The sequence below is a fragment of the Rattus norvegicus genome, chromosome 2 (assembly GCF_036323735.1).
Source record: "Rattus norvegicus strain BN/NHsdMcwi chromosome 2, GRCr8, whole genome shotgun sequence".
NCBI classification, from domain to species: domain Eukaryota; kingdom Metazoa; phylum Chordata; class Mammalia; order Rodentia; family Muridae; genus Rattus; species Rattus norvegicus.
In genome coordinates, this window is record NC_086020.1 from 79936546 (window position 1) to 79960055 (window position 23510).

Genomic DNA, 23510 nt, shown 5'->3' on the forward strand with positions numbered 1-23510 from the left:
TGAGCCTCGACTGAGTCAGAGGAAGGACCCCTCCTGTTGACTCATCTCCCCACTTCCAGTGGGTCTGCTTCCTTTGGAGGCCTCTTCGGCAAGCCATGAGTGGTATGGCATCAAACGCCCCATGGAAGAATGGGAATGGGATGAAGGCACCCGGTCTAGCCTGGGGACCAGGGCAGGTGAGACAAAGGCATGCCGTAGCTAGGAGAAAATAGCAGGAGGGAGAGTGGGAAGGACAAGTCTACAGTCTGAACGGAGGTGCCACACCTGGAGTCTAGAGCTGGGGAAGGAGATGAGGGTGAGGAGAGGGGTAGAGGGCGAGACCAAGCCTGAGCTGTACTCTAGAGAAGAGGGGGAGTCGTGCTAGGAGACTCATGTGGAATACCGAAGCTTCAGAAGGCTCCTCCAAGGTGAAACGGGAGGTAGACCAGAAGGAACAGGAGGAGGCTGAGGGATGGCTTGAGAGAGCAGTGGGGCATTGGAAACCATTGTGCAGGAAGGCGTTGGGCCTGGGGCTGTAAACATGATGGGGATCTAGCATGGAGTGAGTTGGGAATGGAGGGGTGCAGGAGAGGGACATAGCCATGGTTATATCCAAGATGTGAGGAAGATGGCCACAAGGAAAAGGAGGGGAAAGCCTTGGGTGTGTCAGGGAGTATATGATGGGTCTGTTCCATACACACTGAGATGAGGACTCCGGCCAGGCCCCCTGTCTCCAGGACACCATCTATGTGGTAGACCGTGAACCTGCATGTCTGGGGTCAGAGAGAGTCGCCATGACGACTGTACCCCAGGTATGGGCTCTGTTGACATAAAGACGAGAATGGGAATGGCGGGAGTGGGTACACTCTTGAGGAAATGGCCGCCAAACTGTCCAACAGTCGTTACAGGAGGAAACGGCCCATCTGTGCCGTGGCCCAGGTCACAGTCTTTGTCGGCACATAGCTAGACACACACCCATGGCATGTGCACTCAGTGGCAGGCCCCATCCTGTTTATAAGAATAAAGTCGCTGGCTGTGGTGTCCCAGGTCACCTTCATGACAGATTCATGTCTTGGGGTGAGTGGGTGGGGGCAGGAAACAGGACAAGAAGGTGGTGGCATTGGAAGTCAGGCTTTTGGGTGCTGGTGTGCACATCCAGTTTCCGTATTCCTCCTGTCTGATTGGCCACTGCCAGCTTTGCTTCATCAGAAGTCACTGAGAGCAGCAGAGTGTCCCAGGAATGCCAATGGGACATGAATCTCAAAAAGACAGGGTTCTACAGGCAAAGATTTGTGGGAAACGCTAATGTGTTGTTTATTTGGACATTCACAACATATGGAAGGCTCTGAGGTAGTCATTCTATAGCTCAAAACAGTTAATCTAGTGCTTATTTTGTGTGAATGGTGTACATGCATGTGTGTCTACATGTTTTTGTGTGTTGGGGGTGGGTACACTTGTGTGTATGGAGAAGAAGTTGCAGTTGGGTATCTTCCTTGGTTGCTTTCTCCCTTATCTCTTGAGGTAAGGTCTCTCACTGAAAGTCAAAGCTCTCTGATTCAGCCAGTCATTAGCCAGCTTGCTCTGAGGAACTCCCTGCCTCTTTGCAAGTTTGAGAACTATATTCAGTTTGCCTACTCAGAATTTCATAGGTGCTAAGGATCAAACTCTGGTCTTCCTGCGATTTACCCACTGAGCATCTGCTCAGGCCTCAGGGGCTTTCTCTACAGGGTACCAGTCCATATCTGGTGGAAGCGATGTCTCTTCAGACATAACTCTCAAAACATTAACTTGTCAATGTCCAAAACTAGGATTATTCATGCTCCTGTCAGCATGAACTTCTTAGCATCCATAACTTGGGTTTGGTGGCTGTATGTATTCAGTTTTGTAGTCTCAGCTGAGGCAGGAGGATTGCAAGTCCAAGGCCAGTGTAGGAAACATGATGAAAGAGAGGCTATATCTAAAACAAATTTTTATAAGAAAGCTGAAGTGTAGTATAGTGGTACAGTGTCAGCTAGTGTGGACAGGGCCCTGGGTTCACACTCCAGTAATGCATAAGTAAACAAACAAACAAGAAGTGTGAATGCTGGTAGTCACCGGGCTCTGTGTTGGCAGGGATTGCAAACACTGCTGTTTGTTTTCAGGGAGATCATAGAAATTTTCGGGTTTGATGTTTCATAGAATCTGGGGAAGTCCTACGTAAAGATAAAAGACAGATAAAGCAAACTAGAAACCCCGATCGTCCCTTGTGATTCCGATAACTCCTCTACACTGCATATCCAGTCGCATTCCCAAAAGACACACATACAGACTTTGTTAGAAAACAGCAGCACGTCAAAAATGTTATTTTTTCCCCATTGCTATCTCCTCTGACGTGTAGAAGGAGTATGTGTCCACAGTGATGACGATTGTAAAAGGCTCCATGGAACAGGACACTAGAGAGCTGTCGGGGTGCAAAGGCAACAGCGACCCATGCCACAGGCTAGACTCCCCTCAGGACAATCGCTCCTCAGCGTTCTGTTGGCCATTACTGATACAGTTTCTTGGTTGAAGAGGTTTTGGGGTTCTGTAAAGAATTTACCATTCCTCTTTCAGGTTCTGTTTCCTGTTAATCAGTGCATATGATTTAGAGGTTATAGATAGAGTTTAATTGCCAGAGTGCTCTTATAAGGTCTCCCTGTAGAGGCTGACAAAAAAGCTGTGGGGTTTTGTTGTTGTTTTTTGTTTTGTTTTGTTTTGTTTCTTTTTTCGAACCTTTCTATTGAAATAGTAAGTGTATAGCGTCAGGATTGGATTCTCCTGCCAGCATTGAAGGCTCGCTTCCCCCTACCCTCTTGTTGCTATGTTTTCATATTTGGTGGTAGTAACTTCAAGCCAACAACCAAGTTTCAGTAGCCAATCCCATGCCACAAGGGAAATGGAAATGTTTCCGTGAACAAATCCAAAGAATTCGAGCAGAAAAGAGCAACTGTTGGCTGTGAGGACTGGTGAGTGAGGTCAGGTTGGGTTCGGGCATTTCCGCTCTGCTCAGACAAGCAGCATGAGGCCACACTGTAGTCATAGGTACCATGTTCTAGTCCCTGTACCTGGGGAAACAGGCCCAGCAAAAGAGGCAGAGGAGTGGGCCCTCTAGGGCCAGAAGGAAAGCCCTATGTTGGGTTCACCATGAAGTGAATGAATGTAGTTCACATTCTTCAAAGCCCTGGGACAACATGATGCTAAATAAACCTTCTCGCAAGAATTCCAAAAAGATGAAACTTGTTCCCCCTGAGCCTCGATTTACAAACCCAAAGGCCATCTATTAAAAAATAAAAACAAGCCTACTCCATGAAGACATTGTGGCAAGCCCTTTCGCTTGCTTATCATGCCTGTCACCTAAGTGGGAAAGATAATTAACTAATTTTATGAGAGATTGGGGGGAGGTGGATTTTAACTACAGCACATTTCCAGATGAGAGCAGTTAATAAATCTGGGGACATTTATCTTCAGGTTGTGATCTAATAGCGAGCGGAAGGAAGATGCTATGGTAGGAGAGCTCTTAAGTAGTTAGGATTGGAAGAAGAGAGAGAGGGCGAGAGAAGGCATTTAACAGGTCACCCCCAGAATCTCCTTCCTGTGATGGCCTGGCTGTCACTAGTTCATCTTCATGACCAAGGCTGCCCAGTAATGCTACCTCCCTATCTGTGTGCCTCCACGGCTGCTACCCAATACATCATTGCCAGCGCTGGGTACACAGGAAACAGCAGCACACGCTTCAGGCTTGAGTAATTCAGCCTACCCTGGGTGTTCACTGTGGTGAGAATAAGTGTCCTGTGCAAACAGGCTCTGCTGCCCCAGGGTGGGCAGGTGCCTGCAGCACACTCAACTGTGCTTTCCTGACCTCTGCATCCCCCTCCCTGAGTTTGCATGTCAGTTAGCTGTTGCTTGACAGGAGCGAGCGCCACGTGCTGCCCAGATGCATTTACTCTGTCCACGTCCTTCAGAGTGGGCTCTGGCCAGTGTAAACAGATCCCAGAGATAGTAATTCTGTTTACCCCAACGCAAGTCTGCCATCAGATAAGCGTTTGCCTAGCAAACGCGTTTGCTGTGCAAGCTGGAATGGCTCATTGGTTAGCATTGCTTCTTCCACTTAGAGGAGAACATTTTTCCCCCAGTGGGTGGCGGCTCCGTTCATTGTTCAACAGTCAGCAGCACAGAGATGCAAGGACAGCAAGTATCAGGGAGAGGACTTGGTTACACATGGGCTGCACCTCCCAGCTCCTAACTTGCGGCTGCCAAAGGTCACACAGCTGGCCTGCCACTGGGCCATTCTTGCAAAGTGCTCCCATTTAGGACCAGATTTCCCTAGAGCAGAGGAGTAGAGGCAGGCAGTGATGGTGAGCACAGTGGAACTCTCATCCCGTACCCTGTACAGCTGCTGGTGCTGGCTGCCTGACCTTTGCCTGTCTCATTGCTGCCTCATCCTCTGGGTGACTCCTGGCTACTCACCCTCTTACTCCAGACCCAGCTATTCTGCAGGGAGCCATTCAGCCCAAGGTTTTGCTGGTCTCTGATCCCTATCTCACCTGGCCGCCTGCTCTGCCTGGGCCTAGCCTCTTGAGTTCTTTTGAGGTACTTGGCACAGTCACCAAGACCAGCAGGCTTCAGGGACCAAGTCATTAGTTCAGAAGAAATTGGGTCCTTGGAGCCATCACTGTACATATGTGGGATCCATGTTGGCTTGCTGAGTGACAGGGGTAGACGCCATGTCGGGTCTAAAGATTCTGACAGTATCTTCTAGGTACTTGTCTTTAGTCTGATTCCAGGGCCAAGATAAGAGTAGACATCAAGACCCAGCCAACACATCCTTCCCTCTCTAGACAGGGATAAGAAGCCCCTTTCCTTCTGGAGACTTCCTTATAGTAAGCATCACTCTGTTTTGTCTTACATAATTTCAAGGATGGGAGGTCAACATGGGTACCACTTTTAGCCTATGTTCTCCGTACCCCGTTTTTGGCTAAATACTCCCTCCTGGGCCACAGGACTGTCACCTGGACCCCAGAACTCTTTCTCCTTGTTCCCTTCCTGACCCCTCACCTCACTTGCTCTCTGACTCCTCCCTACGACCCTCTCTCTATGTTGAAGATCCTTCCCTGAGCACAGAGCATGCTCCCAACATCCCAGCGTCTTTCCTGTGTTCCAACGCTGCCTCTTAGAAGGCAGGAAGCACCGTTTAGGCAGCCTGTCCAAGCTCCACATCCCTTGCTTTGGACAGAAGCAGGTACAGGGTCTGACACGTATCTGCACGTATCTAGGTCCCTTCCTAGTGCACTTGGGTGTTGACCTCACCTGATGTGGAGGGAATCAGGCAGGAGGCCCCAGAAAAAGTTATGGAGATTTTTGGGGACCCCAGAGGAAGGAAACAGGTTTGATTTGATTTAGTTTGGGTTTTCTTTCAGGACAGGATCTTGATCTCCAGCTCAGGCTGGTTTCTAATTCACTATATACTCCTGGCTGGCCTTGAAATTGCCATAGTCTTCTGGTCTCAACCTGCTGAATGCTAGTAGAGGTGTGAGCCACCAATGTGCCCGCAAATACTGTGTGTATTTCCTTCTCCCAGGCCTACTGAAGAGGGTTACTGTTGAGTGAGAGATGCTTCACTGCTGTTGGCTCCTAGCTGCATTGACTCAAAACCAGTTTGCACTCTTTTTTTTCTTTTTTAAGATTTTATTTATTTTATGTATATGAGTACACTGTCACTGGCTTCAGCCACACCAGAAGAGAGCATCGGATCCCATTGCAGATTGTGTGAGCCGCAAGGGAATTGAACTGGGGACCTTTGGAAGAGCAGTCAGTGCTTTTTAACTGCTGAACATCTCTCTGTCCCCAGTTTTTACTGTTACCAAGCAAGAAAACCATGTTTAAAGAAGAACATCAAATAAGGATGTGTTTACTACCTCTGGGGCCCCAGCGAAGTGGCAGGATCGAGGTCTCTGTCTCTCAAGTTTAGTCTTTTTCATGGAAATTACAGAGCAGCTAGTTACTTCTTCTGTTCTTGTCTCCTTTCTTGGACTAGAATCACTAACGTCTCAGGCAGTTTAGAGCAGAATGGTTCCTTCTAGAAGACCCAGCTTGTCTGGTTTACCCCATCCTCAAACCCTACCCACCCACCCAGGATTTCACGAAGAGTTAGACAATGTGACCCATATGGCCTGTGGTCTGACTCTGGCTATCACCTATAGCTAGTCTAAAAAGGAAGTTAATTCCAGCAGATGTGTGCTGTGGTTTTATGCCACAGGTCTTCGAGACTAGTATTTAGTCTGCCCTGAGGCATAGTTACACACTGAGTTCTGCTCAGGGCCTTGAGATTCCCATGTGCCAGGGTTTAGACTCTGAAGTCTTGCCTCAAACCCTCGCTTGTCTACTGTTCTTGTTCGGGAAGAACAAGAAGGTGAAGGGCATGTGTCTTGGTTGTTTGTCCATTTCTGGGACAAAGCACCTTGGCCAAGGTGGCTTACAAAAGAGAGCAGTTTTAGTTTGAGGGTTCACGTTTCCAGAGGGTTGGGTGGAGTCTATGACCATCCTGGTGGGGAACATGGCAGCTGGCAGGCAAGCATGGTGCTGGAGCAGTAGCTGAGAGCTTACATCTGATCCACAACCGTGAGGCAGAAAGAGAGCAAATGGGAATGACATGAGCTCTAGAAGCTTCCAAACCCAGTGACATACCTCCTCCCAGAAGGCCACACCTCCTAATCCTTCCCAACTGGGAACCATCAACTGGGAACCAAACATTTAAACACATGAGCCTATGGGGGTCATTCTCATTCAAACCGTCACTGAATGGGTTAGCCCCAAATCCGTTGTATATGAGGCTAAGGATGCTTACTCTCAAAAAGGTCACACACTTACGGTACCCAGCTTGTGACTGTAAATGAAGCATATGGCTGAAATTCTAATCCTGCCTCTTAGACGCTTTGCAGCCTTGAGAGATTATTCTCCTCACTAAGACTCCCTTTCCCACCTTTCGCAGGGGCCAAGTCTGACTACCTTGCTAGCATCTCAGAAGGATCTAATTAAATGCGGTAACTCATGAGAAATGCCCAGCTAGACCCCTGAGCACGCATAGGAAGGTACCTGACATCAGTGGCATCTTCCTACAGTTTGTTTAAGGGCTGTTTTTAGATTCCTGCATAGCAGTTCCTTTAAAATACAATTTACAAAGGGATAGAAAAGGCCAGTGAGGAGGTGACTTGGTCTTGTTCCAGGTGTATTTTAAGGCTGTATCCTTTTTGCAGAGTTTACAGCCAATGTCAACAAGTACTTGGTTTGTCTAATCTTTCTGTGGTTTGCATAGAAGGTAGATTGGATGTTTTTCAAAGTTGGGACTTCCTGTTTTTCCTGATCCATGTTTTTCTCTGCGAATTCTTCAGTTTTTGCACCACCCAAGAAAACACTCAATGCAGGGCATATGAGACAAGACTCGGGTTTTATTCATTTCCGTGGGGATTAAAACTAGATGATAAGAGAGCTTGTCGCTTGTATTCTGTGTACTGTGTTTCCATCTTGAAATGGGAGCAAATGTCTAGGGGGAGACAGTTTAGTTCTGTATATTTAGAACCATAGGAGGATCTGGGTGCATTTGAGCTTGCGACAGTCTGCTGGGTCCTATACTATTGAACTGAAAGTTCCTCTTGGTGGTGCCCACTAGCTGTCCTGGGGCTAGGGAGGCAGATGTCCCTAGGGTCCACTGGCCAGCCACTCTAGTTGAAATGGTGAGATCCAGTGTAGTAAGAGACTCTGTTCCCCAAAACAGAGTGGAGAGTGATAGAGGAAGACACCTGAAGCCAACCTCTGGCCTCCACATGCACATGTACAAGCAAAGTCCCTCCCCCACAGCACATATCCATCCCCTACGCACAAACTTCTTATAATGTGGCCTGTGCTTAAGGAATGATGCATACAAGTTGACCACCAGCTTTCACACACATGTGCACACATATTCACAGACATACACACATACATGTACCTGCACATATAGGACATATACATACAAAAGAAGCTTTGAAGGCCAAATAGGGTGTAGATAGCTTAGAAAGGAGGTTCTTTCGGCCGTCCAGTCCCAGGACTGTGGAAATACAACAGGAGTCTGACTAATTGCCCCAAACATGAATGTCATCAGAGGCTGTTAAGTTTCCTTTAAAGACTACAATTAAGCCATAGAAGACTCTAGAGTGATGCTAATTAAACCATGTCAACGCTGAGTTGGAATACTCCTTGCATTTAGAATAAATACTGTTTTATGTATATAATACCAGATGGATTGAGATGTGGTCACACCCACACAGCCCCAGTGACCTCTTAAAGCATGACACACTCTTTTTTTTCTGCACAGCTGCTCTGGGCACATTCCATAGACCTTTGTTCTAAAGGCTTATCCTGCCCATTCCAGTCATCGAGAGCTGCAATCCTGACTGTGGGTCTCCACTAGCTATCATGTCCACATCTGTCTCTTTGATCAATGCTTGTGCCTCTTGTATATTTCCCTCTGCCCTTCCCCTGGCTTCTCATCACTCACTGAGTCTGTCCTCCTTAGTGTCTTACAGATATGCTGTAATCCTCAGTAAATGTGCTCCTGGCTCTCAAGTTTGCTAGATCTATAAAGAAATGTACAGAATGGGCTGAGTTGTGATTCGTGTCTGCAATCCCAGCATTCCTGAAGTAGCAGCAGACAGATGGGGATTCAAGGTCATCTTTGGCTACAGAGGGAGTTCAGGGCCAGCCTGGAATACATATCTCAAGACACCAACCAGCCAGCGAACCAACCAACCAAGCAACCAAAGAAAGATGCATATACATTTAGTGTACACAGTATGCCTTCCTGACTCCCAGCTTATTTATGGTCCGTTGGCCATAAAAAGATAAGATGTTCTCTGTCTGTGGCAAACATGATTTTGATGCTAGACACATAGGCCTAGTCATTAAGTATAGCTTAATGAATGAAATACTTATATGAGTGAATCAAATTTGCCAACCATCACTGTGGCAGAAGTAGTCATTGGGCACCAAATGGTTAGAGGGGTTGCAGGGAGAACAACTTGACTGTGTTCCCAGAAGATAAGAGGAAGCCATCATTGTTCCTCAGATGAGCTGGGAGACAGCTAAGGATCTTCAAAGAGTGGGGTTCACAGATCGATTATGTTTGTTTGGTGGTAGTGTTTTTTATTGGTTTGTGTACGTTTATGTGTTCATTTGAGGGAGCATCTTATTCTATAGACCAGGCTGGCCCTGAGCTTGCAGTAATCCCTCTGCCTCTCGAATGCTGCTATTGCAGGTGCAGGCCACCATACCTTGCTTTTGTAGACAGTTTCACTGTAGCCCAGGCTAGTTTGCAAAACTCACTAAGTAGTACAGCTGTCCTCAAACTCATGGCAGTCCTCCTGCCTCTCAAGTGCTGGAATGACACACATGAGCCATCATACCTGGTTTCTCATAGTTTCCATGTAGGCAACACTGATAGCTCTGTAAAATTTGTAGGACTCTGGGAAGCCTTTGTTGACCTGCAGGCTGGCTTTGCCAGATACCTTTGTGCTCTCGAGACTTGTTTTACACTTGTGTACACTTGTTTTACCTGACTTAGACAAATCACAGTTTAGGCCCTAAAGCCAGAAAGAGAAGGAACAGGGTCCGAGGAGCTGCAGGCTTTGCAATAGCACACAGTTCCTAGGTTTAGCCTCAGATGTCAGAAATCATGGTGCTTTCTGAGCAAGCTGAACAGGGAGGACTTCACTTAGACACAGCATCCAGGTGAGCATTGAGAGTGTGTCAACAGTGCATCAACATTTGCTTGATGGAGGGTAGTGTTTACATTTGCACGCCAGGAAATAAAGCACCTCACTGATTTTGTGTGCCTTGATAAAGCGCTGTATTTTCCCCCGGGGTTAAGCCAGTGGAAGTACCCTCTGGTCTTTTAATACGTGTCTTAGTTAGGGGTTTACTGTTAAACAAATGCCATGACCAAGGCAAATCTTATAAGGACAGCATTTAGTTGGGGCTGGCTTATAGGTTCAGGGGGGTCAGTTCATTATCATTAAGGTGGGAGCATGGCAGTATCCAGGCAGGCAGGGTGTAGGAGGACCTGAGAGTTCTACATCTTCATCTGAAGGCTGCTAGCAGAAGACTGGCTTCCAGGCAGCTAGGATGAGGGTCTCAAAGCCCACACTACAGTGACACACCTACACCAACAAGGCCTCGCTTCCTAATGGTGCCACTCGCTGGGCCAGGCATATGCAAACCATCATGAGTAAAGTTAAAATAACTTGGCCCTTCTCCTAAATCAGCCAGTATTCACAGCTAGTCCTATGTCGCTCTCTAACCCTCCCTGCTCATACACGGAGTTTTGCTTACTTCTGCTCACACTCGCTACTGGCGCAAGATGTTGAGCTTTTCCCCCATCCTACTTTGTGTCTTGTGCTTGCTAAGGTGGAGCCACCATACCCTTTAGTGTTTCCCTCCCAGTGCTGGTCATATTGTTGTCGGCTGTCTGCAGTTCCACACTTGTGACAGACAGGCCTATGAGATGCTGTTCTGCCACAGGGCTTTGGTTTGCATCCATTTCTGGATCGATCGGTAAGTAACATTTTTAAGTTTATTCCTCTTTTCTGTGTTTGCTCTGTTTTCATTTTTTGAGACTGTGTCTCACTCTGTAGACCAAGCTAATTCCAAATCCCAATCCTCCTGCCTCAGGCTCCATGTGCCTGAGTTGCAGGCCTGTGCTACCTCGCCAAGCTCGATTTTAATACTTCTTGCACATTCCTTTTTCCTTATAGGTACGGCAGTTCAGACGCCTGCCAACACTGTGTAAAATTTCCTCTTATGCCTTATCTCGGTAGGGCTAGATGTCATCAGTCGTTTTCAGTTTTTAATCTGATATCAATGGCTCTTTCATTTCCCCAACTCCCATTGAGTGTGGCATAATTTTCCTGGTCAGGCCCCAGTGATATCTGTTCTGGAGTTTTCTTCTCTGCAGTTGGCTGTCCATGGTATCAGGCTCCTTCCTGGACTGCACTGTGTGTTTCTAGTCTTTTCTCCTGTGTGAAGTAAAAAAAAAAAAAAGCATCTGGCTTAGGTCCAAATAAAAACCCAAATTGTTAGATTCTAACTCTGACTCCATGAACTGAGAGATAAATCCTGCGAGATCTTGCATGGGTTTCTGTTGCTGTCCTTTGCTGCTCTCCGTTTGCTTGGATCTTACTGTTTGTCCTTGAAGAGCCAAATACCGTGGTTTGCTTTCTCATTGAGGAATTCTTGCTTTAGGGGCTGGAAAGATGGCTCAGGAGGTAATGGCGCCTGCCTCCCAGCCTGACAACCCAACTTTGGTACTGGTCCCCGTATAAAGGAGAGAGCCAGATTCCTCGTTTATCTTCTGAGCGGCACAGGCATACGTGCTCACACACAGTCCATAAATCGATCAACGGGGAAAAAAATTAAAGAGTACTTGTTTGAAGTATTCCCAAGAATTTTCTGGGAGTTTTTACAAGAATTTTTGCAAGAATTTCACAGGAATTTTTTTTTAAGAATTGAAGTATTCTCAAGAACCATCTCCTGAGAGATATTTTATGAGTCTGATATAGCTTTAATGAGCTCGTTAGTCTAATAGGACAGGAGCATGTGTCCATGAGACGCAGAGAAAGAATATGCACTTTTCAGCTTTCTTTCTTTTTTCTTGACAGATCCGTTTTAAATAATACATGATACAGACAGACGTTTTACTAAGGAAGATTGAGAGCCTTGTTCTCTAGTATACAGTTGTATCACTGTTGTCCTAAGTGGTTCTCTAGAGGAATCTCCATTTTTCCCTGGGGAGGTTTAACACTTCTGCATGTAAGCTCTTTTTCCTTTGGGGTCCAATCTGAGCATCAATGTCACAGGACCCGTAAAGACAGAAATAGTCTTGTTTGGGCAGAGGGCAGCCTTGAGCGGAACTTTACTGTTCTTTGCTTCAAGCTGCCAGAAAGATGGGCTGAAAGTAAGGAAACCCCAAGCCCACCGACTGGAAGGCTTAGCAGGGTATGAACTTCTGCAAGGGCACAGGCCATAACCCACAGACCACCCTGTAGCCAGGTGATGCCAAGCCACCATCCTCCTATCCCTGGGGACATCACAGTCTCCCTCTGTTTGGAGTCAGTGAGGCCTTGACTGGGGTTGTGCTAACCTCTGTGGGTGCCTTTTCCAGGGACCAATGGCCCGTGCTGTTTAAAAGAGTGTCAACCTGGGAGAGTCACCGAGCCCAGTCTTCAGAACAGTGACCAGATCTGGGCTTTGTCACTAGCTACTGTGGCTCCGTTCCTTCCTGACTCGAAAAATAAAATAAATAAAGAGATTGAAAAGTTTACCTGATACTGACCTGAGTCTTCCATATACGTGAACACACATGCAAAGAACACTTCCCCCTTCCCCCAACACATAGGCAGAATAGAAAACAATAACAACTCCATAAACAGTCTTCTGAAGTAGATGTTAACCTTGGGTTCTGAGTCATAGAATTATCAGAAAAAACAAAAGACCTTAGAACAGGGTCCCCCACGGGGGCTCTCCCACAGCAGGGAGTGGAGACTCTGAGTAGCTATCTACTCAGTGGATAAAGTGGATAAAGTAAAGTGGCAGAGTAATCAGGAAAAATCTGGCCAGCAGGGACAGAGCAAGTGTGGAGAGCTCATAGAGACCCACAATTAGCTTTCTGCTTATTTGACGGACTTCCTCCCCCACCCCCACGTGTGTGTGTGTGTGTGTGTGTGTGTGTGTGTGTGTGTGTGTGTGTCAATCTCTGTCCACCTTATTTTTAACAGAATATCTTTTACCTATTCTTCAACAATATCTTACATATGAACACTGTGTCTTTGCAAAACCTGATCTCTCCCCTCATACTCTTCTGGGTCACCACCTCCAAGAAAGACATCCCTTTCTCCCTTGGTCATGTCCTCTTCTTTCCTTTTCTTTTAGTTTTGTATATGAGTGAGTGTCTTGGCTATTTGCATGTTTCTGCAGCCCATAAAGATCAGAAGATCTTCTGTGCCCTTGCAGAAGTTCATACCCTGCTAAACCTTCCACAGTGGCTTGGGGGCTCGGGGTTTCCTTACTGACAATCCATCTTTCGGCTAGCTGAAGGCAGTGGTCCTCTGGAAGAGCCAACGGTGCTCTTAACCACTGAGCCTTCTACACACCCGTATCCCCTCCCTCCCTAGGTTTCTTTGCTGTTGCTGTTTGCTTGTTCTTTGTTTTGCTTGGGGGTGGGGTGGGGTAGTACTGCCTGCTAGAATGCTCGGCTTGGGCTCATAGAATCCTGTGCAGCAAAGCACAGCTCCTGGGAGCTCTGAGCACAGTGGCCATGAATCAGAGGACAACATTTCACAGCTTTCCTCACCATCCTCTGCCCTTACATTCTGTCTGTCCCCTCTTCCATGATGAGCCTTGGGGTGGGGTAATATAGATGCTCCATTCAGGGTTGAATATTTAATCCTCGCTTATTCTCAACCCTTTGAGACCAGTTAAGAATCTCTGCGTCAGTTGCTCTCAGAGGCTTCCCTGACGACGGCTGCAGGCAGCACTGATGTGTACAGATACTTAGACAGCACCTTGACGACATAGCAGCAATACGTTCTCCCTAGGACAACCTCTGACCTCCCATGCCTTACGACCTTTGGGCAAGGTGTCAATACCACGCAGGCCTCCAGTTCTGTCTACACTCTTTGCTTCTCCCTGTAACTTTTAGGATACTAGAGCGCCGTGGGCTCCACACAAGAGCTTTCTTTCAAGGAACCCAAGCTCGACAATAGGCTATATCCTGGCTGATGGGCGATCCCCAAGGACCCTCCTTGGTCTTCCTCCCTAGCCTGGAATTAAAGGTGCACGCCCAACCAGCAGGTTTTGCTCAGATGTTAGGGCTATGTAGGCCCTCATGGTGCTTTACCAACCGAACAGTGACCCCGCCCTCCTACTGTTTAGATCTGGCATGAATGAGTATCTTGTTGACATATTAACCAGGAATGTGTCTGAATAATGTAAAAAGCTGCAGGGATATAAGAATGTTTCAATAAACATGTGACACCATGGTGAAAAAAAAATAAGATTTGTTTTTTAAGAGCACAAGAAACCTTTGGTGTTTTATAAAAGGACCCTAGAATTTTCCATTTTTTTCTTTTCTGATTTTTTTTCTTTTTTCTTCTTTTTTTTAGATAAACGTGTAGCTGGAGGATAGCCTTGGGCTCCTCTTGATCATCTGTCTCCCACCTGCCAGGGGCCGGGACTGTAGGCATGCAAACAGCTAGCACTAGAACTGTCTTAGTAATACTCCATTGTCAAAACTTCCCTGTTAAATACGGCTGAGCGGATGATCTTCTTATCTAAATAAAGGATCGGGAGAGCTGGAAAGAGTTCTGAGACCCTAAAATATGTCCCATCGTGTTTTCATATTAACAGGGTCATTTTTAAAAGTGCTTTTTATTACCCCAGACCTATGGGAACATAGACAGGAGCACACTGAGTTAGATCACACTTCACTGTACCTCGTCTGTGGTTAGCATCTGTCTGTCTATCTATCTACCCATCTATTCACTCATTAATTTATATTTTTGAAGCAGGCTCTCGCTGTATAGCTATAACTAGCCTGGAACTTGCTGTATAGACCAGGGACTTAGAGGCATCTGCCGGCTTTTGCCTCTCAAATTGGACTCTGTTTTTTGTAAGCTCTTCTCTATGGGTCACAAAGGGCAGTGACATCAGTGTCGCCTTTTGTCTGGACCATGTCATCTCAGGGTTCTCAGCAAGTACTAAGTATGGCCATACAGAGCACAGCCCTCTTGGCTGCTGAAGAGACTAGGCTCATTTGCCCACTGTCCCCTTCAAACCACAGCCTCATGTGTGGGTGTCAAGCTCTTGGCTGGAACTCCAGCTAGACAGAGCTGTATAGATCCTTGAGAAAATAAAATGAATCTGGAAAACTACTGGGGAGACAAATGATCCAATTTAACCCAAACCACTTTTTAAAATACAGACAAACAGAACAATAACAGTGGAAAATTACAGGATACAGGAACCCAGGCTCCTGGGGAAGACTTACCATCCCAAATGGCTGGCCATCCCAGTAATTAGAAGAAGCTGATCCCACAGGTGGCTGTGCCTAGCCATGCTGTGCCCTATGCAAATATCACCTTCCTGAAGATGTTGAATTCAGGAAAGATTCTTAAACTACGCTTAAACAGTTTCATGATGTCACGGAGGTGGGGGTGGGGAGACAGACCACCCTGCAGCTTTAGAGAGAGGAACCATCTTTTATCAAAGGGCTTAGAAAACAGGCTGGGCTATCTCCACCCAAAACAGATGACTGTCTAGCCTGTAAGCCCCACTACTTGCTCTAATCCAAGGCGAGACAAATGGAGGCGCATCGTACTGAAAAAAAAATACATAAAAAAAAAATAAATGAAGCTTTTAGCATTGAATATCAAACCTCAACTGGAAGCCTTGTAGAAGAATTTTAAAAGCCATTTCTGAATGAACAGTAAGCTGATTTTTCCAATAAGACCCTGGACTTCAGGGCAGTCTGAGCCCCGAGCTCTAGGTACTCGCAGCCATCCCTCTCGAGTACCCTGTCCCCTCCCCCATCCCATCGTCAGAACTTGGAGATCCACAATGGCACACTCGCCTTCTATTTTTGTTGGTCTGTCTGCTGTTCTAGGGGTTGAACCAAGGTCTCCTGTGTACTGGGTGAACCTTGTACCTCCACCCCAGACTACCAGCCCAGCAATCCAGCTGTCAGCCAGCTCTCCCGTTTGCTCTAGGTCTTATCCTCCAAGCTTGGTTTTCTTAAATAACTAAATTCCTCAGCCTGATTTGACTCTGTCAGGGAATACTTTGCCCTGTTTTCCAGAGCCTTCCAAAGCAAATGAAAGGGGGGGAGGGGAGTTGGAGAAAACTGGCTTCTGAGCTTTACACTTAGGAGGCTGATCATGTGGCCCAGTGCTGCATTCTATTTGTGTCCCTGTGACTGCAGTTGAGAGCCAGCTAGTCTGTGGAGCAAGAGTGTGATGGGGCAGAACTATCGGGGGACACCCTGTCTGTCTACTCAGAGAATATCAGAACCACAAGGACATGGCCATCTACCTGCCATCACATTGCATATTTTAAGCCCATATAAATCTACCAAGAATTGTTATTGGTTTTTTCCTTTGTAACCTATAAAAACATGCCCAAAGCTAGGATTTTACCCATTAATGGTCATGTATGAGATCATATATAGAGCTTTAATCTTTGTTCCTGTTTTATATTCAGACATTCAGGGTATTAAGAATGTGCAAGAAAACCGATAGCAAATAAGCCCAGTCAGACTGTGCTTCAAGGTGAGCACAGCGCACATTGTCTGTGCAGCTGTGGGACCCGGGCTGTGTATAGAGCGTGGCAGAGCAGGAAGGAGAGGAGTGGAGAAACGAGGGTATCTAATACAGAGTCAAGAGGTCTCTTTTTCAGATGTTTACATATAAACTTTGATAGGGAGAAGCCAGGTCAAACAGGAGAGGAAAGCTGTGGGTATGAACAAGGCTGCACAGAAGTTTAGAGGATATCCAAGCCAGGCCCTGGGTAGATATCCCCTGACCTACCTGATGAGGCTGGCCTTTATATTGTAACAGCAGTGGGATGGTGAGGAAAGGCCAGTGACACGAGTGTTTTGTTCAGTTCTCTTGTGTCAGGGAACAAGCAGTCAGAAGTTTAGTCTCACCTGATGACCTTATTACAGAAGAACTGGAGGTTGGGTCCTTCTAAAGTGAGTGGGGACTCCCATAGGTGGGATTGAAAATGGCCAAGCTGCTCAGCCCCACGGAGGCTGAGGCTGTCAAAGCAGCACGTTGTGTTCTGTAGTAGGTTCCAGAAGTTCTCCAGGTTGAGGTTTGCAGGCGCCCGATTAAGAGTAGACTGGATGGCCAAGCATTAAGTCCCAGAGGTATTTGCAGACGACTTCTCGGGGTTAAGAACTGCCTGAGCTGTTGTGGGTGTGGAAGGACAGCAGGCTTGAGAGAGTGGGTGACTTGTCCTGAAGGATTGCTGTCTGCAGCTTAGCAGACATGTCTGATCTCCAGATCCCAAGTTAACAATGTTGGGACTTTAGGATTTCCTGTCCTAGACAGTTCATCCTCGAGAGGTCTGCTCAGACCTGTGAGATTTTATAGGCATTTCCCCAGGGGTGTGATGGGGAGGTAGGAGTTTTTACTTTTTAATAAATGTCCCATGGTTTGGCATACTTGGTGTATCAAAGCAAAACAGCACATAGGCAGCCATGAGTCTGGACGATGGTAGGAGACACGAAAGTGCCTGTAGCCCACCAGTGTTTCTGAGAAGCTGCTAAGCCTGTAGGTCATGCTCCACTCTGTTGCTGGGGCCTGAAGTATGAGGGAAGACCAGGGCTGCTCCGAGTGGGGCGAGGGCTGAACTGTGAACAAAGAGCAGTGTCACCTTTACATGTATCAGGGAACCGTTAGGTCTGGCTGCAGTCTAAGCTGAAGTGCCTTTGCTTTGGGAAACTGGGAAGGTTTAGGAACCAGCAGGTGAACCTTAATTCTGTCTTCATGAACGCCTCGTCCATCCCGATGACTCCTAGGTACTTTTTGAGCTGGATTTCAAGGCCGCAGCAGCCTCTTCTGGACTTGGATTGAGATATCGCTGGGTTCCAAGCAGCGTTGCCAGAAGCCTCTGACCTACCCTCACTCTGCATTGCAGCCTGTTCACCTGCCAGCAGGACCCAGGCCTTCGAGCCCTTGGCAGGCTTTGGTTTTTATCCCCATAGACATACAGGGAGGAATCTTGGCTTTCCCTTCCTTTCTATCTATAGCCTTCCCAGAGGAGCTCACACAGTCTACTAGCTTTAACTGCTGTTGCCACTCAGCCAATTCCTTTAGCCACTGTCCCCATCTCAGTGAGCACCGCACCGCTCAACAGTGACTCCAACCATGAACCTCATCGGTCATCTGTTTTCCCCTTCGCCTCACACCCAGGTTCAAGACCATGCCCTGCCTCCAAACTATGTGCTTCTATCTGGCCGCACTACCTTACATTTCCACACCGCCACCTCTAGTCAGAGGTCTTGGTCTGTTTGTGCCCTTCTCCCTCTAGGCTGCTCCTGTCATAGAACTACCTTCTTCCACCTATCTGGGGTGATCTGCTCTTGTCAACCCTCCTTGTCTGCTCTTTGCTCCTCAGAGCTCCTTGCCCCCTCCCCCAAGAACTCAGCCTTCCTGATGCTCCTCATCCAGATGGCTCCTCCTCCTGGGGTCACCTGCATGACTACCTTATGAGGTTCCTCGGCCTCTCTAGATGAGTTCCTCCTAGGGCTGCTCAGCTCACGGGCATAATGGTTTTCTTCAGTTCACAACTCAGTGGATGTTTACACTTCATACACAGTTAGCTCATTCTCCAGTCTGGCCATCCTTCTGCTGTGCATGGTACCCTGCCAAGCTGTGGTTCTGGGGACAAAGCAGTAAATGCAGATCTTTGCTCCCCAGAGCTCAGGGAGACAGAGGCCAAGTGAGCGTACACCTGTTGGAAAGGAACGATAGAGGAGGAGGGGTGGAGACAGATGTACAGACAGCAGGTGTCTGCAGGACATGTTGAAGCCTAAGGATGGTAAGAAGCCATCACAAATAGATGGAGATGGATAGTGTGTCCCGTATGTGGGTTTGGAGAAATGTAAACTGTTCAGGGGAACAGTTCATTTTGATCCAGCTCTCACAAGAGTGAGGAAGATTAAGTAAAAAGTCCAGTGTGCAAACAAAGCCATAAAGTGAAACAAAATAATCTTATTACAGATGGGTAAAGAGTAGCAAAGGCTAAAGCCTGTACAACAAAGTCCATGGAATGACTGAGCTGTCACAGCAGTGTTTCCATGATCGATAAAATCATGAAGTTAATAAACTGAACAGATTGGAAGAAATCGCTACAAACGGGAGTAAAAAGCACCGAAATATTAACATAGCTCATGTTCTTAAGTCTGAACTTTTTGTGCATTTTTCATATTAGGATCAGGATACGTTTTGTTTCAACGAAGCATTTAACCCCCTCACCATCAACATTAGATCAGTAGGACGTCTCACAGGCAACAGCATCTCATAATTACAAGTCCTCGCCTCAGTGTCCCTTCTAGTGTACTAACTGCCTGGTGCTCTGAGCACATCCTGCCTCTCTCTCTTCCGGGTAACCCACTCAGCAGTTAAGTAATAGAGGCAGATTCTGGCTGAAGTCTGCCTGTGCAAACCCCGTGCTCTTCCCTCAACACGCCATAGTCGTTGGCCTTACTGACACTCGACCTTGCTGACAGCTGTCGTGAGCTATGCCCTGCTATGCCCTTCTTCCTGCCTGCTGCAGCTGTAGGTTTAAGACTCACATCGGAAGCGCTGGTGGGAATGTAAAGTGCAGCCATGGCTGATGGGTTCTGATTGTTGCTTGTTTTTTTAACAAAAAGACCTAATGTTTGTTGAGAAAACACGTGGATCGTCTGTTCCTTCATTATATAGGTATACTGCTAAGTGTGCTTGAAACTTGTGCTAGATAAGGTCATTTAAATTTTAACACATTTTTATGCTCTAGAAACAGGCAGTTCACGGGCTGGTGAGATGGCCCAGCAGGACAAGGTGTTGCTACCCCACCTAAGAAGTGTGGTTCAGTCCTTTCACTTCTGCAGTATGCCCTCTTACCTCTATCTATCTAAATAGATAACTATCATGTGTACACACATACATAAACTATCATGTGTACACACATACATACATAAATAAATACATGTGTTTTAAAAAACACATTTAAAAGTTCAAAATAATAGACTTGAGGAAAGCTGGATGGGGGAGGTTTCAACTATGCCAATTATGAGACCTGAGCAGGCGTTCTGTGGTGTGACATTGGATTGTACAGGCTCTGGGAGGCTAAAAAAGCTATTCAAAACTGTTCCAAGTTGACTTTAGTGGTGTAAGACCTGAATGAACGGATTTTTGCACACTGAATTGTTGAGCGTACGCTTTCTGAAGTGGTGGAGCAAGCAGAATAGCGTGCTGGGGAGAGGAAGCAAGGACTGGAGTCTGCTGGAGTCTGCTTCCAGGCCCTGTGGGGAACTGTACCAGGAGTGACCGTGGAAACAGGGTGCGGGTCCTCATAACCAGTGCCTGTCTGTTCTTGGGTTCCTGCCACCTGGGGATCTATGAGACCTGATGGGCACCATCAATATCCACCTTGGATTCGTCCTGAACCAACTGGGTAGGTGATCAAGTTGGTCAGCTTTGAAGCCCAGCAATAGCCCGTGTATCAAACACAAGGTTCCTTACCAGAGAGTCCATCTCTTGGTTTTTAGTTTGCTCTGTGGTGTGATGGTATTTGATTCATTTTGACAGAAGGAAAAGTTTGTTTCATTAAAAAAAAAGTTATCACTGTTGTACAAACAGTTCTTTCAGGAAAGTTCAAGTACAAGGAAAAAGAAATGAATTTGAAGGACAGTCATCAAAAGCTATCTTTATGGGGTTGGGAATTTAGCTCAGTGGTAGGGCGCTTGCCTAGGAAGCGCAAGGCCCTGGGTTCGGTCCCCAGCTCTGAAAAAAAGAAAAAAAAAAAAAAGAAGAAGACTTAAAAAAAGCTATCTTTATAATTCCAGCTTTGGCAGCAGAAGAATCAATTCTTACAGTTGTCATCCATTCTTATTCTAAGGTTTTCTGAAATTGTTTTCACAATGTGGCATTTCCCTGCAAATGCATCTCCCACCTCCCAATAGTGCCTTACTTGAATGATTTGCTCCCTAAGTGTTCACCCCCTGCCTCAACAGCATCCCTAGTAATGATGATGAAGCAGTGTGGTGAGGAATTGAAGCCCGGGAGTCTTGCTCATTTCGTCTGTCCTCCTGCGAAGCCTAAACAGATAGTGTGTGTTATTAGAGACTGAGGAAATGCCCCAGCATGTGCTCCCCTGTGCGAATGCACACACATACCCACCATAGCATGGCTGCGGTCTGAATACATTTCATAAGCAGTTGACGTCCAATCATAACTGGAAGGGTCTCATCCCTGCTTAGTGGAACATAAATTAAATAGCATACTTTACAATTCACAGCCTCAGAGCCAGTGAAACATTGAATGAGTTGCTTTGTTCGCATTTAGTATGGCAATTCTTAAATATTATATGTTTGAGGAGCCATCTTGGATTTGGTTGGCTTTTTCTTCTTTGACAAACTTGTTGGTTCACTTGGTGCTCTGACGTCATCTTTAAAGAGTATTACAAAGTGGTACTTAGGCTGTGCCACAACTGTTTATGGAGAAGATTATGAGCCACTATCTGTTCAGTAGGGGCAGACAGGGAGAATGCACTTCTGTTTTGAGCCAGCGGACTGAACATGGCTTTTATGAATATGTCTGTGCGTCTGTCTGTTGGAAGCATGGGCACACGGGTAGAAGCTTTAGGGTGTCATTATTTTAAAGGATGACTCTGTGGTGGCAGATGGATGTCATCAGGACACAGAGCATGACTCCTCATGTTGACTACAGTTGCTTGTTGGCCATGTGTCAATACAGGGCGCCTCTTATAGCCAGTGTTCCTCTCTGGGCCAGGATGCTGATGGTTGGGGAGTCGCTGGGCTTATGGGGCACGGGGACAAGGAGGACACTGTCGTTTTTCACTCATCTTTCCAAGAACTTCAAACTGCCCTAACAGTCAAGTCTATTGTCAAAAACAGGTAACTGTTGTGAGAAGGGAGGGATAGCAGGGAACAAGAGAGGGTGATTGATAGAGAGAGGAAGGATAGCATATTATATGCTGCATGCTTCTCTTATGAGGATTCAGATGTGACTACACACACACACGTGACAGGAGGAGGACGAGGACCAGAGAAAAGGGGTCAAGGGGGCATGCGGAAGAGAATATGAGCAAAGTAGCCCAGGCTGGACTAGAACTCAAAAACCTCCAGTGTGTTGGGATTACAGGCATGAGTTACTACACCAGGCTAGGAGTTTCAAAACATCACCATTGAAATGATACTCCTTAGACCTATCTTTCGACACTAGCAAACACTTGTTGGGTCGATTACTTTCCCCAGTGGGCAGGTATCACCTCGCAGGTGGACAAAACCAGAAAGCCAGTTTTTCTGCAAACTCAGGAGTTGGTTCACTGCACACTGCCCATCATTTCCCTGGGAAGCACATCCACCAAGCCCCATGTTGGTGGTGGGTCTCTGCAGAGATGTGGTGCTGTGTCTCATGCTTACGTTGGCTCTTCTCTCCCTCCCAGGCCTTGAACCGGGGCATTGCTGCAGTCAAGGAAGATGCAGTAGAGATGCTGGCCAGCTATGGGCTGGCGTATTCTCTGATGAAGTTCTTCACGGGACCCATGAGTGACTTCAAGAATGTGGGCCTGGTGTTTGTGAACAGCAAGAGAGACAGGGCCAAAGCTGTCCTGTGCATGGTGGTGGCCGGTGCCATTGCTGCAGTCTTCCACACCCTGATAGGTAAGGCTCCTGCCATCTGAGCGTTTCGCTTTGGTCATTTCATTTTCTTCTAAACTGCTTTAAATACAGTTACAGGCTAAGTGGCTTCCTTAGTAATTATTAAACCTTCCTCATGAAAATTTCAGACAGAAGGAGGAGTGGAGTCTGCGCTCCTAGATCAGTGGCATTTCCAAACATTTTCTTTCTGAGATGCTGCAGTTTTGTGCCTCAGATGCCCTGGGTGAGAGAGTGAGTGGTTTTATCAATAGGTGGCTGTGCCTAGGAGGTGAACAAGATAGCAGACACGCCCAAATTATTAGCAAGAGAACAAAGGTATGGTGGCTGTTACTTTGAACTCATGCTTCTCAGTATTGAGAGCCAGTCAATGGCAGGTTTTGAAATTAATTTGCTCCAGGGTTCCTATGTGCTCCTTTATTCAAAAGCATGACTAAAAACCTGTCTGTGGAACAAGAAAGCTAGATCCTAATACAGCAGTTGTGTACCGGTTTCTGAAGACCCCGGAAAAGCTTGTTGTACGTGGGTGGAGCCTCCTCTGCTGCCTTCTGGGTGGTTCTACAGCTTCATGGGGTGCAGTTTCAGAGTATCCCAACTTTAAAATAGCTTTGTCTAACTGGCATAAAATGTGCAGGGCACAGCTACGGAAGCCGGTTGCCCAAAGCACTTCGTGTGCGAGTGTTGCTTCCTAAGCCCATTGTGTGCCTTAAATGGTTGCCGGTTGTATGAGAAGGATGAATGTCACAAAGTAAAGGAGCCAGAGGATTAACCCAAACCACTTACGGTGTATTCATTCGCAGAAAGCCCATGTTTACTCACGTAATTGTAAATCGGAAAGTCAACAGGGGAAAGGCCTTCATGGTTTTCCTTTCTAAGACGGCAGAGGATTTTGTTGTAAGAGCAGTGCAGAGGAGAGAGGCTGGCTGATGGTGTACCCAGCTGGGCCCTGAAATGACTATTTCAGTTGTGCTTAAGGACTCAGGGAGTGGCAGGCAGCGCCTTTCTTTCTATCCACTTATGCCCTCAGGGTGAGTGTTTGGAGAAA

The 23510-nt window shown here is 46.8% G+C and overlaps 1 protein-coding gene across 4 annotated transcripts in view; it reads left to right on the top strand.

Moving 5' to 3' along the window:
• Window positions 1–23510, top strand: part of Ankh (ANKH inorganic pyrophosphate transport regulator) — a 127873-nt gene that overhangs the window by 53196 nt on the left and 51167 nt on the right. For all 4 annotated transcript variants that reach the window (XM_063281148.1, NM_053714.2, XM_063281149.1 and 1 more), the window contains exon 2: window positions 22255–22471. In XM_063281148.1, the coding sequence (XP_063137218.1) occupies window positions 22255–22471 (217 nt within the window). The remainder of the gene's footprint in view (window positions 1–22254; window positions 22472–23510) is intronic.